The sequence below is a fragment of the Drosophila sechellia genome, chromosome X (assembly GCF_004382195.2).
Source record: "Drosophila sechellia strain sech25 chromosome X, ASM438219v1, whole genome shotgun sequence".
NCBI lineage: Eukaryota > Metazoa > Arthropoda > Insecta > Diptera > Drosophilidae > Drosophila > Drosophila sechellia.
Window position 1 is genome coordinate 331,181 of NC_045954.1, and position 13,565 is coordinate 344,745.

The 13,565-nt window shown below is 37.3% G+C and overlaps 2 protein-coding genes across 2 annotated transcripts; both read left to right on the top strand.

Moving 5' to 3' along the window:
• The first annotated feature begins 262 nt into the window (after window positions 1–262).
• On the top strand, window positions 263–588 carry LOC6615851. The gene has a single exon (XM_002040185.2). It carries the CDS (start codon window positions 274–276, stop codon window positions 487–489), a length of 216 nt encoding a protein of 71 aa, XP_002040221.1. The 5' UTR covers window positions 263–273; the 3' UTR covers window positions 490–588.
• A 2,569-nt stretch (window positions 589–3,157) lies between these two features.
• LOC6615852 (protein yellow) lies at window positions 3,158–7,506 on the top strand. The gene is made up of 2 exons (XM_032725986.1): window positions 3,158–3,561; window positions 5,931–7,506. The coding sequence occupies exons 1-2, from the start codon at window positions 3,324–3,326 to the stop codon at window positions 7,316–7,318; spliced, it is 1,626 nt and encodes a 541-aa protein (XP_032581877.1). The 5' UTR covers window positions 3,158–3,323; the 3' UTR covers window positions 7,319–7,506.
• Window positions 7,507–13,565: the final 6,059 nt, after the last annotated feature.

Sequence of the window (13,565 nt, forward strand, 5' to 3'; positions counted from 1 at the left end):
CAATAATAGTTTGGCCAAAACAAAATAGAAAAATAAAGCCGGCGTAAAACGCATTTCTTTATTTCAGAAGTAGTTAAAAATGGCACAACTTCTAAAACAAAACAAATATGGCCCAGTTTTAATTTTTTTTCTAATTTTGCTAAATGACAAACATTGATATTTGGGAAATACCCCGCAAAACACCTGAGACTTTTGCTGCCTTTTTGTAATTTTGACTATAAAAGGGGGATTTAGATAAATTTCTCCATCTAGAAGTTCAAAGGCAATTCAACAATGAAGGTGTTTTATCAAATTATTCCGGCACTGGTGCTTATCTTTGCCATACTTAGTTCCTTAACTTACGCAAATCCATTAAACGACAATAATTTGGACGAGTCCGTCCAAAGCGGAAATTCCGAATCGGATGAGTCCATACCCAATGACATTCAACAGGATTATCTTAATGTGGCCAACTACGTCACTGCTTCTCCGCCATGGTGGTGGAACTAGGAACGGATTCATCCTTTTTTGTACGTTTTGTTAAATTATAGTTCGACATTCCTTACATTGTAATAAATTGTTTTATTAATAATAATAATAATAAAAATATTTAATATTGTTTTTTAATATATGGCGATATGTTATGTTAATACGATAAAATATAAAAATAATAATCCAATTTAAGATATGTATTTTTTTATTAAAGGTTTGGATTGATAACTAAATTGAGAGTTGTTTTAACTAAATAAATAGGTAAATCAATGCTTCTACCGTTGTTGTATGAAAATTGCGAAACTGGATGCATTAAACCCGTAAATGCTAAATGTATCATATAGATTTTCATATTTTTTCCACTGCTAATGGAAATGTTTGCCTTGAAGAGATCGGTCGACTATTAAATGATTATCGCCCGATTACCACATTGAGTGGTTTAAAATAGCCATAAAATATGCAACTGACGATGGCTTAAGATAAATACGTCGCAGAGTCACTCATAAATTTCGAATGCAGCCCGCTGATTTACCTACCCCTCGAAGCGAGTCATAGTATATGTACGAGTATATCCACTAAGCTAAGTGAAAGATAATGTCCAGGCTGCCATAAGTGGGGAATAAGGAAAATAAAACATGAAACACGGGTCGGGCAATGTCATGCGGTATTCGTCTTTGCTTTCCGCCCAAGTTGAAGTGATCCTTTGTGTAAATAATGTCGAATGTTGCCGGTCGGTTGCATAAGCGTTAGTCAATTATGCCAAAGAGATCCGATGCGTATTTTTTTTATTTTTTTTTTTTTTTGTAGTCTGATTTGTGGCAACTTTTTTTGGCCACTTAGCGCGCTCCACTTGATAATGTTGTTTTGTTTTGTGCTGGGGCAGAAAACTTGTTTCAATTATTGGGAAAAGCGCGTATAAATCATTGCCGCAAACGCTGAAAAGCGAAAAGGAAAAACAGTAACCAAACAGACAAACACAGCATCCCCCCACACAATTAAGCCCAAAACTGAAAAACAAGTCAATTCGAAATAAATTATAGGTTCAACGGCTGCAGCGATCGCATCATTAATTGCGTTTTTAGTAGATACACCATTTCATTATGCAACACACACAATTAATTAATAAAACTGTACTGGTTATTTCAAGTGTGTCTTTTTATAAGCCTGCCGATCGCAATAAATTCGAGCAGCGTTAGCGGTAATTATGTGCAACATATTTTTCGATTGCCACACCGTGTTTGTTTATTTTTCTGTGGGTGAGCAAAGATTTAGAAGGGATACAAGGGATCAAGTTGAACAACTTCTGAGTAACTTCAAAATTTTTTTTAAGAATTCTAAGAAAAAAAGCATTGTATAAATGATATAAAATTCAAAAAGTACACAAATTCAATAACAGTGTAATTTAATGGTTACATTATTATCTTGGAAATTGTTTTTAGACATCCGAACAAATAAAATTACATTTAAATGGCAATTGGTATTATAATATTTTGAAAGGTTTTCTTTATTTAAAGTGTAGATTATGTGATTGAGGATTAATGCAAACCACTTTATCTGCGGAGGTCGTAAAACGTATTTTTACCTATTTGCATGTTTATTATGCGTGTGGCTGGTTGTATTACTTTACTTAACTTTTGCAATTTTTTCTTTAGCAAGCAGGTGCATTTGGGCCAAGAGATCTATGCGATCGCTTTCGGTTCGAATTTTTTACATTTACTTGCGGCGATGGTCATTAGAGCATTACCCACTTAGGGCGCCCCCAACATCCAGTTGATTTTCGGGGACCACCCAGATAGTGGAATTACCTAAAAGCGCGTTCGTCCCTTTGGAAATCTTATGTAACACTTCATTTTATTTATGTATATGTATGCTCAAAATCACCTGCCAATAACTAGCGGAAACCAAATATTTGACCCTCAGTAAATTGTGAATCATCGGTGCCGCCCAATCGAAATCCAATCCTAAGCAATTGAAACGAGCACAAGTTCCAATTTAATAGTGTACAAGAAACACCTGCTTTAAATACTCTACATATTAAACGTTATAATTACTATTTATTTGGTATTTTTGGATTTTTGCCTGAATGTATTTCATATAATATTGATGATTTTTTTAATGAATTCAACTCAAAAATCATATTAAACAGAGCAGTTTTTGCAGTTTTGCAGCAGTTTACAGAACAGAACTGTCAGAACTGTGCTTTCAGACTGTCAGAAATTTTGAGAGCAATGCATTCTATGCAATTTACTTGTTTAAAATCAGAGCGTCAAATAAACTCACTAAATTTAAATAAATAGTAGTCACAACTTTAAAATAGGTCTTAATATTTAAGGGTACCGAAAGGTATTGTAAGTGATTTCGGCACAAATCAGCGCAGTTTTATATGTCGACGAAGGCCAAAAATCATACCAAACCCAGCGAAAGGTGTTGCCTGACTCATTAAATTGGGGGATTCGAGTGTATTTATTAAACATGCGTGAAAATCAATCATGGAAGACAAAGCGCAAAGTTGCCGATCTATGGGAACAGCATAAGCCACCTGATTACCCGAACACTGAACCACCCGAATCACTAAAACCACCGAAGTTGGCGCGCGCCTTCGTTTTCATTTTCATTGGCCTGTCTTCGTCTTTGGAGAAAAAAAACTTTATATAAAACGCGGCCGACATATTATGGCCACCAGTCGTTACCGCGCCACGGTCCACAGAAGAGGATTAAAAAAATATCACACAGCCGAAGGCTAGAGAAGAACCCTCCTATAGCTGAACTTATATAAACAAATACTTTTTTTTTATTGCCAACACACTTTGGCTTAAGTGTTAAAAGTGATTGCCAGCTAAGAGCTAAGTGCAATGTTCCAGGACAAAGGGTGGATCCTTGTGACCCTGATCACCTTGGTGACGCCGTCGTGGGCTGCTTACAAACTCCAGGAGCGATATAGTTGGAACCAACTGGACTTTGCTTTCCCGAATACCCGATTAAAGGACCAAGCTCTGGCTAGTGGAGATTATATTCCGCAAAATGCTCTACCTGTTGGAGTCGAGCACTTTGGCAATCGGTTATTCGTCACTGTTCCCCGCTGGCGGGATGGTAAGTGGAAGTTAAATATCAAGTCCTTTGGGAGATCGTACATGTGGCATTATTACTTGGGGCATTATTACCACTAACAAATCTGTTTGTGGAGTTGCTAGTGGTTGACAGTTTTTATATATCTTGTAAAAACACCAAATTCATTTAGTTTAGGTATTCAAATAAGAGCTTGTTATTTATTTTAGAATTCGGATAAAAATAAGAACAAACGATTTTTGTCTTTCTATTCTTCTTAGAAAATAATATTATTTAACTTTAAACAAGTACAGACAAATGTATTTTTTCTCCATTTTGGCAGAGGAATAAATATGACAATATATTTGAGAGCCCCCCCTTGTAAAGGTTTTAGCGTGGCGACCTCTCATAAATCCGGTTGGTACCTGCGCGTTATTTTAACATTTTAAACGATTAAACGTTGTAAAATCGAAGCCAATAGCGTGGCATTGGCTTTATACTGTATTAAATTGTATTGTATTACCATCCGAATTGTGAAGCCTTCTTCAGGGTCGCTACATAGAAATGGAAATCCAATCACAAACAATACTCTTATGGCATTAGCTATTAACCAATGTTTAGCTTTCAGTTCAACAAATGTGAGAGTGGCGAAATGTTTAAATACGACGGCATTGTTCTGTGACTCACGTTTTATTAAACACAAATGATTTTGCTTCAAATAATTACACAATAATTACAGCAAATTTTTTATTAAATAGATTAAACACAAAACTAGAAAATTTTACAAAGCAATGAAACCTAAATAAAACTATTGCTAAGATTATATGATCCGCATAGGAATACTTCAGTAGGTCTATGAATGCTTTCGATGATTGATTAGTTATTGTGCAAGGCTTATAATTGGTATTTACACAGAAAAACATGGCTGTATCGATTCAAAATGCGATGCTAAAAAATCTTGTAGACCGAGGTACCCAAACTTGTCTAAAAGTAAAATCACGCTCTTCAAGGATATCTATATGATACTTCTAATGTAATGGCATAGTATTATAAAGTATATCAAAATATTCTGGCCCAGCCTTGAGGTCTCTTTTTAAAAAGATATCTTACTGACTGACTACCTCCAGTCAATGAAATAATAGCCCAGAAGGCCGAATCGGCAAAAAATAAACCCCAAGTTACCGCAAACAAAACATAGTGAAAGTTGTGGCAAAGTGGAACATTTAAAGGCATGCTTCAATGGCCATCGAAGCAAATCAATTAGTCAAAGCAAATCGGTGGTGGCAACAACAGGCTAAAGAATACCTGAAAGTGACAGTTATGGGCAATGATTAATTATAGATATTATCATTTACCGCTCAATTGGGAAACTATTCTATGAAGATTTGAGTAACTAAATTTACATAAGAAAATCCGATGGTTATGGCGACAACAGCTATGGTACATGATTACTGTTTAAAATCAAGTCTGAAATATCAAAATCAAAATCGGATTTCGACCGGGAGTTGTATCCGATGCTGAAACTAAAACACAGAATTGCCAACATTTATTGGTCGGATATCGACTCAGCTCACGTATTTCATACAAATTCATTAGGCCACCAGCCATTGAATAATTTACCCCAGTCAATTGAGCTACTCGATAGTTGATCAATTTTGCTTTTGTCAACGAGTGAACGATATTTACGGCCCATTCCAAGTTGAAAATTCATCTTAACTACAATAAGATCACAAAAACGCCTACTAAGATTTTACAGAAGATGGGTCGGAAAATCGCTGAAAGCTATATTTTCTGGTCGTGGCAATGTCACTCGCCTACTATAAAAACATTAAAAGTTCCTAGAAACAATAAATGTCTTTAAATTCAATTAACGAAGAAATAAAGAAGGAAAAGAACTGGAGCGGAAATCGGTCGAAATACTGCCGATGGCCACATATACATTTAACAGCGATATATGGTATACATATTGATAATGATGTCAGACAAAATTGCTTCAGACGGCTAATGACATCGCAAATTGCACGCAACTTGCAATAGTGCCAATTATGACTGAAGTACATATAGCCGGAGATCTTTAAACATAAAAAAGATGTACAAGCAGAAAAAAGAGCCATTAGCACGGCAGTTACCATTGCTTATGATTCCTTTTGCCCAAAATAATGACAAATAATTATATAAATAATTAAAAGTCAAACTTAAGCGATTCTATTTTACATCTTTACATCTGCATGCATTTACATTTTATCCAGAAAACATTCAAACAGACAGCGATATTGCAAAAACTTGCAACATAGCTTAATATAATAATCCAAATAAAGAAATTAGGCAGAAATTCCAGTTAATTAAATATTAAAAACAAACTTTCGTTCGTGCTTCAAGTTTGGCGCTGCTAATGCTCCCATTTTATTTTTTAGGGATTCCGGCCACTCTGACCTATATAAACATGGACCGCAGTTTGACGGGTTCACCGGAGCTAATTCCGTATCCAGATTGGCGCTCAAATACAGCTGGAGATTGCGCCAACAGTATTACCACCGCCTATCGCATTAAAGTGGATGAGTGTGGTCGGTTGTGGGTTTTGGACACTGGAACCGTGGGCATCGGCAATACCACCACTAATCCGTGCCCCTATGCGGTAAATGTCTTTGACTTGACCACGGATACGCGAATTCGGAGATACGAGCTTCCTGGCGTGGACACAAATCCAAATACTTTCATAGCTAACATTGCCGTGGATATAGGCAAAAATTGCGATGATGCATATGCTTATTTTGCCGATGAATTGGGATACGGCTTGATTGCTTACTCCTGGGAACTGAACAAGTCCTGGAGATTCTCGGCTCATTCGTATTTTTTCCCCGATCCATTGAGGGGCGATTTCAACGTCGCTGGTATTAACTTCCAATGGGGCGAGGAGGGTATATTTGGTATGTCTCTTTCGCCCATTCGATCGGATGGTTATCGTACCCTGTACTTCAGTCCGTTAGCAAGTCATCGACAATTTGCCGTATCCACGAGGATTTTGAGGGATGAAACCAGGACGGAAGATAGCTATCATGACTTTGTTGCCTTAGATGAACGAGGTCCAAACTCCCATACCACTTCACGTGTGATGAGCGATGATGGAATTGAGCTGTTCAATTTAATAGATCAAAATGCAGTGGGTTGCTGGCACTCATCAATGCCGTACTCACCACAATTTCATGGCATTGTGGATCGCGATGACGTTGGCTTAGTTTTTCCGGCCGATGTGAAAATTGATGAGAACAAAAACGTTTGGGTTCTATCAGATAGGATGCCCGTTTTCTTGCTGTCTGACTTGGATTATTCAGATACTAATTTCCGAATTTACACGGCTCCTTTGGCCACTTTGATTGAGAATACTGTGTGTGATTTAAGGAATAACGCCTATGGGCCGCCAAATACCGTTTCAATACCAAAACAAGCCGTTTTGCCAATGGGTCCACCGTTATATACAAAACAATATCGTCCTCTCTTGCCACAGAAACCTCAGACCAGCTGGGCTTCCTCGCCGCCTCCTCCAAGTCGCACTTATTTGCCCGCCAATTCAGGCAATGTAGTCTCCAGTATTAGTGTCTCTACAAATTCTGTGGGTCCTGCAGGAGTGGAGGTGCCAAAGGCCTATATTTTCAACCAGCACAACGGCATAAATTACGAGACAAGTGGTCCCCATCTATTTCCCACCCATCAACCTGCCCAACCGGGTGTGCAGGATGGTGGGTTAAAAACTTATGTGAATGCCCGCCAATCTGGGTGGTGGCATCATCAGCATCAAGGTTAACATAATCCTATACACGGTACTGGGCATATTCTCACACACTCGATTGATGTAAAGAATATTTAAAGACAACAACATAGGGCAACAGCGGTTAAAAAACCACACGACGTATGAGCAAGTGGCAAATCAATACTTTATCTAGGTATGTTAAGCAAAAAATAATAATAAATAAACTTTTTTTTGAAGGTTAAGAGTTTACGCAATTTTTTTTTTTTTTGAGCGGAAAAAGGGAGAAAAATGTAAGTATGCAAAAACTTTAAATATATTTGTACATTTTCTGGACTACTACTACCAGGCCAGAAAGTAGGATGATAGGCTGTTCAAAAGATCTGCCATATGAGTGTCCTTTGCATCTTCTAGATCAAAGGATTTGCAGGTTCCTCATTTGAAAAACGGAGATTCCCGGTACATACACCTGCTACTATCTCTACTTTCTTCTTTTGGGGTTGTCAGAGCTCTGGTTACAGTTGATTAAACACCATTAATCAGTGTTTTTTAGAATTTTCCTAGTTTGCTTACTTATATTGCCTACTTTTTTGCGAGGGGCTTCTATTGGCCAGTATATATTATGTGTTGCATACTCTTGGTCACAGCAAAAAAAAAAATGCATCCAATTGTTAAAAAAATGCTTCCTTTTTTACGCACAGCGGTAGACGTAGCATTTAATTTTTACATTTCGGAAATGTTCTTAAAACAGAGCTCAGTAAATTTATACGCAATATTAGTTAGTGTATTTTAACTTTCGCCTTTCAACTTTGGTTTTTTGGAGTAGTATAAGTCATAATGTATTTTATAATAATTGATTTCGCCTTTTACAAATCTGATTGCTCAGAAATCCGATGAGTATTGCAACATTATGTTTACTTGTACATTATAGATATATGCAAATTATATAACTCGACTATAGTCTTCTCTCTCATTTATGCTACGTGGAAATAATAACTCATATTGAATAGTAGTAAATGTACTTGAGAAAATAATTTATAAAGTATAAATTTAATATTTTATGACATTTGACATGTCATAATTGTCAATTTAACAATTGTTTTTGGGTGCATATTAGTTTGAAGAATGAAACATTATCCTTGAAAATATTAGTTATAAATTGCAGCATCTACAATACATAATGTTAGCCAAAATGTTGAGCTGTTTTCGGTGCATCGGCCATTATTTACACTACCAGGCGACCGGACGGTTTGTTTATATTCCCAGTCTCGGGGCGGGGCATTTTGTCAAACTGTCGAAAAACAAACAGAGGAACAAAGAGCAGGCAGCATTTATTTACTTTGTGATTACGGACGGACAGTCCAAAAAAGCCTTCTGTGCGAAGCACTTAACGCCAAAAGTGAACAAATCAACACTTGCTCTATTAACACGCCACACTGTCTGAAGGCAGTCGGCTTAACGAGAAACAAGAATATCCTACGTGTGGCTAATTTGCGGTTAAGGCCCCATGATTTACAAAGCCAAAAAATAAAGCCAAACCGCAGCAGTTCATTCAAATTTTTTGTGGCCAAAACAAATATTAAGATAAGAGTCAGTGGGGACTATAATTTGAGTTATTCAAATGCAATAAATCCGCGGAACCAAACGAGCTGCTAATTTTACGTTAGACGCCCTTTAATTTCACGCTGCCATTTGTGGCTTCCGTTTCGTATAAGTTTGGGTCGATGATTTTTTGAATTTGCATTTTCAATTTGAATATAAAAAACCCCCGCCTCAGGTTTGCATCTTTTAAAGTGATCCGCAATCTCATTCCTAGTCAGTCAAGATGGGTAAGATAGAGTAAAGTAAAGAACAGAAGTGACTAAAAAATTGAGTAACCTAATTTTATGCCATCGTAGTTAAGTTTTTCGCGATTTCCCTTTCACGGGTTTAACTTAAAATGTATTTCGCGGAACTCGACGTTTTTTCTTGATCATATATATTTCTGGCGCAAATGCTATTTTTTAAGAGCATTTCATGTAATAATTGAGACTAATAGGAAGAGAGATCTTGTTTGGTAGCAGGGAAAGTTCAACTTAATCGCTCAATTTGGGATCGCTTGGTCCCTTGAGATTCGACTGTAATCGAAATTTTTGCTTTTGATCGGAACAAGACTTAAGACGGGGCAAACAAAAAGACTTTGTTGGTGGTAGGATCGTAAAAAGAACTCAGAACAGAACCAGAAAAAAAATTCGGATAAGGATTGTGAGTCTGTAGTCGTACAAAAAAAGATAATTGTGTCTGCAGGTACAAAAAAAGGCAGATATAGTTGGCAGCTGTATAAAACTAATGCACTTGCATTCCAATCTAATCGTGTGCCAAATGTCAAACGAGTTTCATTCATCCGGCAATACCCCTTCCTCTAGATCTTCCTTTTCCCTTTTTTTTAAAGTAAAATGCGAGTCAGTTCATTCATGGAGAACCGTGACGATAAGTCCGCCTCTTTATTTTCGATATGACAAACACGCGTGAATAGCGTCAAACGATTTTAGGGCTCTTATCGTCATGGTTTAATTAAAAGGTTATTCTTGTAGGCAGGATAACATTGCGGCCGAAAGGATGCAATTGAGTTGTCTGTATTGGGGTAATTATTCAGTGCCTTATCTTAAAGAGTTTCTGACCTTCCCATACAAACGAAAAACCGAAAGTCGACCGCAAAGATCTGAAAAGAGGGATTTGATTTCACGAACACTCACACTCAACCACAAATATTTATTCACATGGCCAGGTGAGAATTGACAAATTTCCATTTCGTCAATTCGAACAGTAAAGCTAAAACTATAACGCAACTCCTTAAATAAAAAAACGAAGAAAAAACGAGTGGCCAAGGCCACTCAAAACCGCTTTCAATTAAATTGGAGCACACTTTTGCTTGTGGTCGGGCGCAAGCTCATCATCACGATCATTGTCGTCATAATCATTATAAGCTGATGCCTCAGGAGTGAAAACGTTGTTGCCCCAGGCGGTGTACCCAAACGTCCCCAGCTCAGCCTGCTTATGACCCCAGAAACAGAAAAGGTAATAACGACGTGTATGATGATCTACCCTGTCGATGATCTAAAATGGTTAAAATCGTAAGCGCTACCGATATTATTACTAATATTAGACTTCGTATACATCATTCTCAAAGAAGGTATATTAAAAAAGCATGTGTTAAATCTCCTTGTTATAAATTCATAATAAATTCTCCGAGAACTAAATGTAAAAATGTATATACAAAGTATTTATTAAATATTCTTGTTCATAAACCGTACGAGCCTTTGAAAGTGTATACAAATCAAAAATAAAAACGCAAGAAATGAAAAGGAATGAAAAACTGGTAGTTGTTAGCTACTTTTACCCAACCGTTGACAGTGGCCAATATGAAGAATACCATGAGGAGCGCAGCAGGGAGAGTGGATTTTATTAATATGGAAACTGTTGATGGAAAGGCATGGCAGCTTTATAGGACGCGTTATGATCGCGAGCCACTACATCGTGATGGCTCTAGATTATGAAGCGGTCAAACCTCGATCGATCTCATTTGATAACAAACAATAATAGCGGAGGAGCAAATGAAGCATGTGTATGTATATGGTAACATGCAAACGCAATTTAGTGAGTGTAGAGTAGAACACTTCACGATTGGGAACTGACGACTTCCATTACTGGCGGATAGAAGTGAAAGCGACCTTTTAGGTCCTTACACTCGTGGAACAAATGAGGTACATTTGAAATGTCTATTCTTCGGTAACTCTTTGTTGGTTTCACTTGTCGCTTTTATATGCACATGAATAAATGCAAAAATTCTAGAATGAAGACCTGTAATTTAAACGAGATTAATCAGTATTCTTGCTGTTCAGGTGTCTTAAATTAAATAAGCATTTAATATTCAATTACTGTTCCTATGGTCTGGGACTTTTTATCGGAAGGTGCCTCATCATTATTATTATATTATTCATCCTGTAGAATGCAACCATCGACATTCTTGTGTATACGTAAATCTGGAAAGGGTTTCCGATTTGACGTGCATGCGGCTGTAAGACTTTATATGGACTTTAAGTTACGGGAAGCTTGCGTGCACCGCTAAAATAAATGGGAAACAACAAAATGAGGGAGATATTCGCCGTTTCTGGAGGTTGCTTGTGAGCTTTTTGCCCTCTTTGCCCTTTCTGCAACATTTTGTTAACAATTAGCGCCCATTGGAAGAAGACTCTATCCCAAAAACTCAGAGCCACTTGCCTTTAAAGGTGGTGTGTCCCATTGAGAGCTCCGTATTCCACTTCTCTGATGTGGAACTTTGCCGGTGGTCCTCCCATATATAGCACATACATATATGTATATACTCGTATATACTATATACTTACGCGTACTTGCCCATATCGATATCAATCATGCCGTCGTTGCCGTATGCTAATGATGGCAATTAATCAATGAGAATCAGTTAAGACCTGCAGCACACGAGGCACACGCAATCGGCCCATTCCCGCAAGAGAAAATATATATAACCCAACAGAGTTGAAAAAATGAAATGAAAACGATATAGTTCAGTGTGTCGACTACCATATACCCGTTACTCTGATACGGGAATGCAAGGCAGATATACAAGTAGAAAAGCGACTGTTTCAAGGATTTATTGCTCGCTAAGTAGCAAGTATTCGGATAAATGTTTTGAAACCAATTTGCACAGCGCAGTCATCACAAGAATCAAAATGTCTAATCTTCACTTTCAAGTTCTAGTTTATTTTTAATTTATTTTGACCAGTCACGATGTGCATAAAAATTCATCACATTAAAAAACCCTATACTTAACATTTAAATTTTCTAAATTTACAGTTCCATTAGCAAATGGCATTGTATGAAGAAATTGTGCAAATTAGTTTGGGATATAAACAAATAACATTGATCTTAAAAAATAATCATGAACATATTTTCTGTGTGCTAAGTGATATTATTGTTCGCGAGACCTATACGTTCAAACACAAAGGCAGACGGATGGACATTGCTAAATGGACACGCTTTCCTCTACCTATTACATCCTCTCAACGAATCTAGTATACTATACTATAATGTGTACACAAAATACCATCAAAAATGATCAAGGTCTGCACTCTAACGATGTGCTGAAGTAGCTGCGCCGCAAAAAAAAAGCCTTAATGTGGAAATACAATTGTAATTGCTTGCAGTTAATTGACCCACATACGATTTCTAGGTAGGTAAAAGATTTCATGAGATCAGGTGGAAATATTGTAATAGTTACCCACATTAAATTTGCAGACATGCGTTAACGCCTCCCTAGTTTTCTCTAACCAATACTTCTAGATAATCCAATTTTGTGTTCGCAGCGTGCGACCACTTAAAATGGAACATGAACTCTAACCCTAATTGTCCACGCCCACTTCTAAAAACTAAAACTAAACCATTCTGTAGATAGCAGTACGTAGTAGTCAAAACAAAGAGTTTAACTTTTTATGTATAAACCTGTTTTACGCATGCAAATAATATAAGTTACTGTGTCAGCGACAAAAGGCAACAGGTGAAATTGTCGCCCCAAGTCCATGCTTTTAAATCCCGATCTCTACATCTGTTTTTGTTGCAGCCAAGTCAATGTCAAGTGTTGCTTCGGCTGACTTACTACAAAAGTTAATTGCACTGCACGCACATGCCAAAAGGTAAAAAGAGTCGCGAGCCTCGGCGACAGGCTTCCAAAACCCTGTATATCCACATCACCAGACCTCAAGACCTCAACTTACGACTCTGGCCACGAGGCGCGTGTGTGCAATATCAGGTTTCCGCGTCGACTTGCATAGTGATTCGAGGATGTGCGAAAATAAGATTTAAATTAAGGGATCATCAGTTTGCAACAGACTATTTGTATGCCTTCCTTTTAAGATAGTGATAGAAATGCGTAATACTAGTTAAGTCTTGTAAACAAAATACATTTTTATACTCGGATCCATGTCATGTCAGCCACGTCCGTACGCACGTTAAGATCTTGGGAATTTTTTTAAATAATAATTTATTGTCCGCTATGAGTTCAAATATTTACATTTGGATTTTAAAAAAGTAAAAAATGGTTCAGCAAATGTGCACTCTAGTTGGATACCGCATTGAAATTATTTGGATTTTTTGCCACAGTGCGGAGCAATTGCTACTGTAGTTGTCATTAGTTCTCCGCACTTGCTGTTGTAATTGTGACAGGAGCAACGAGCACGGATTGCTAAAGGGTCGATCTCCAGTTGAAGGTGCACTTGGTTTTCAGTACTCCCGTGGGGAAAGGGGGTTT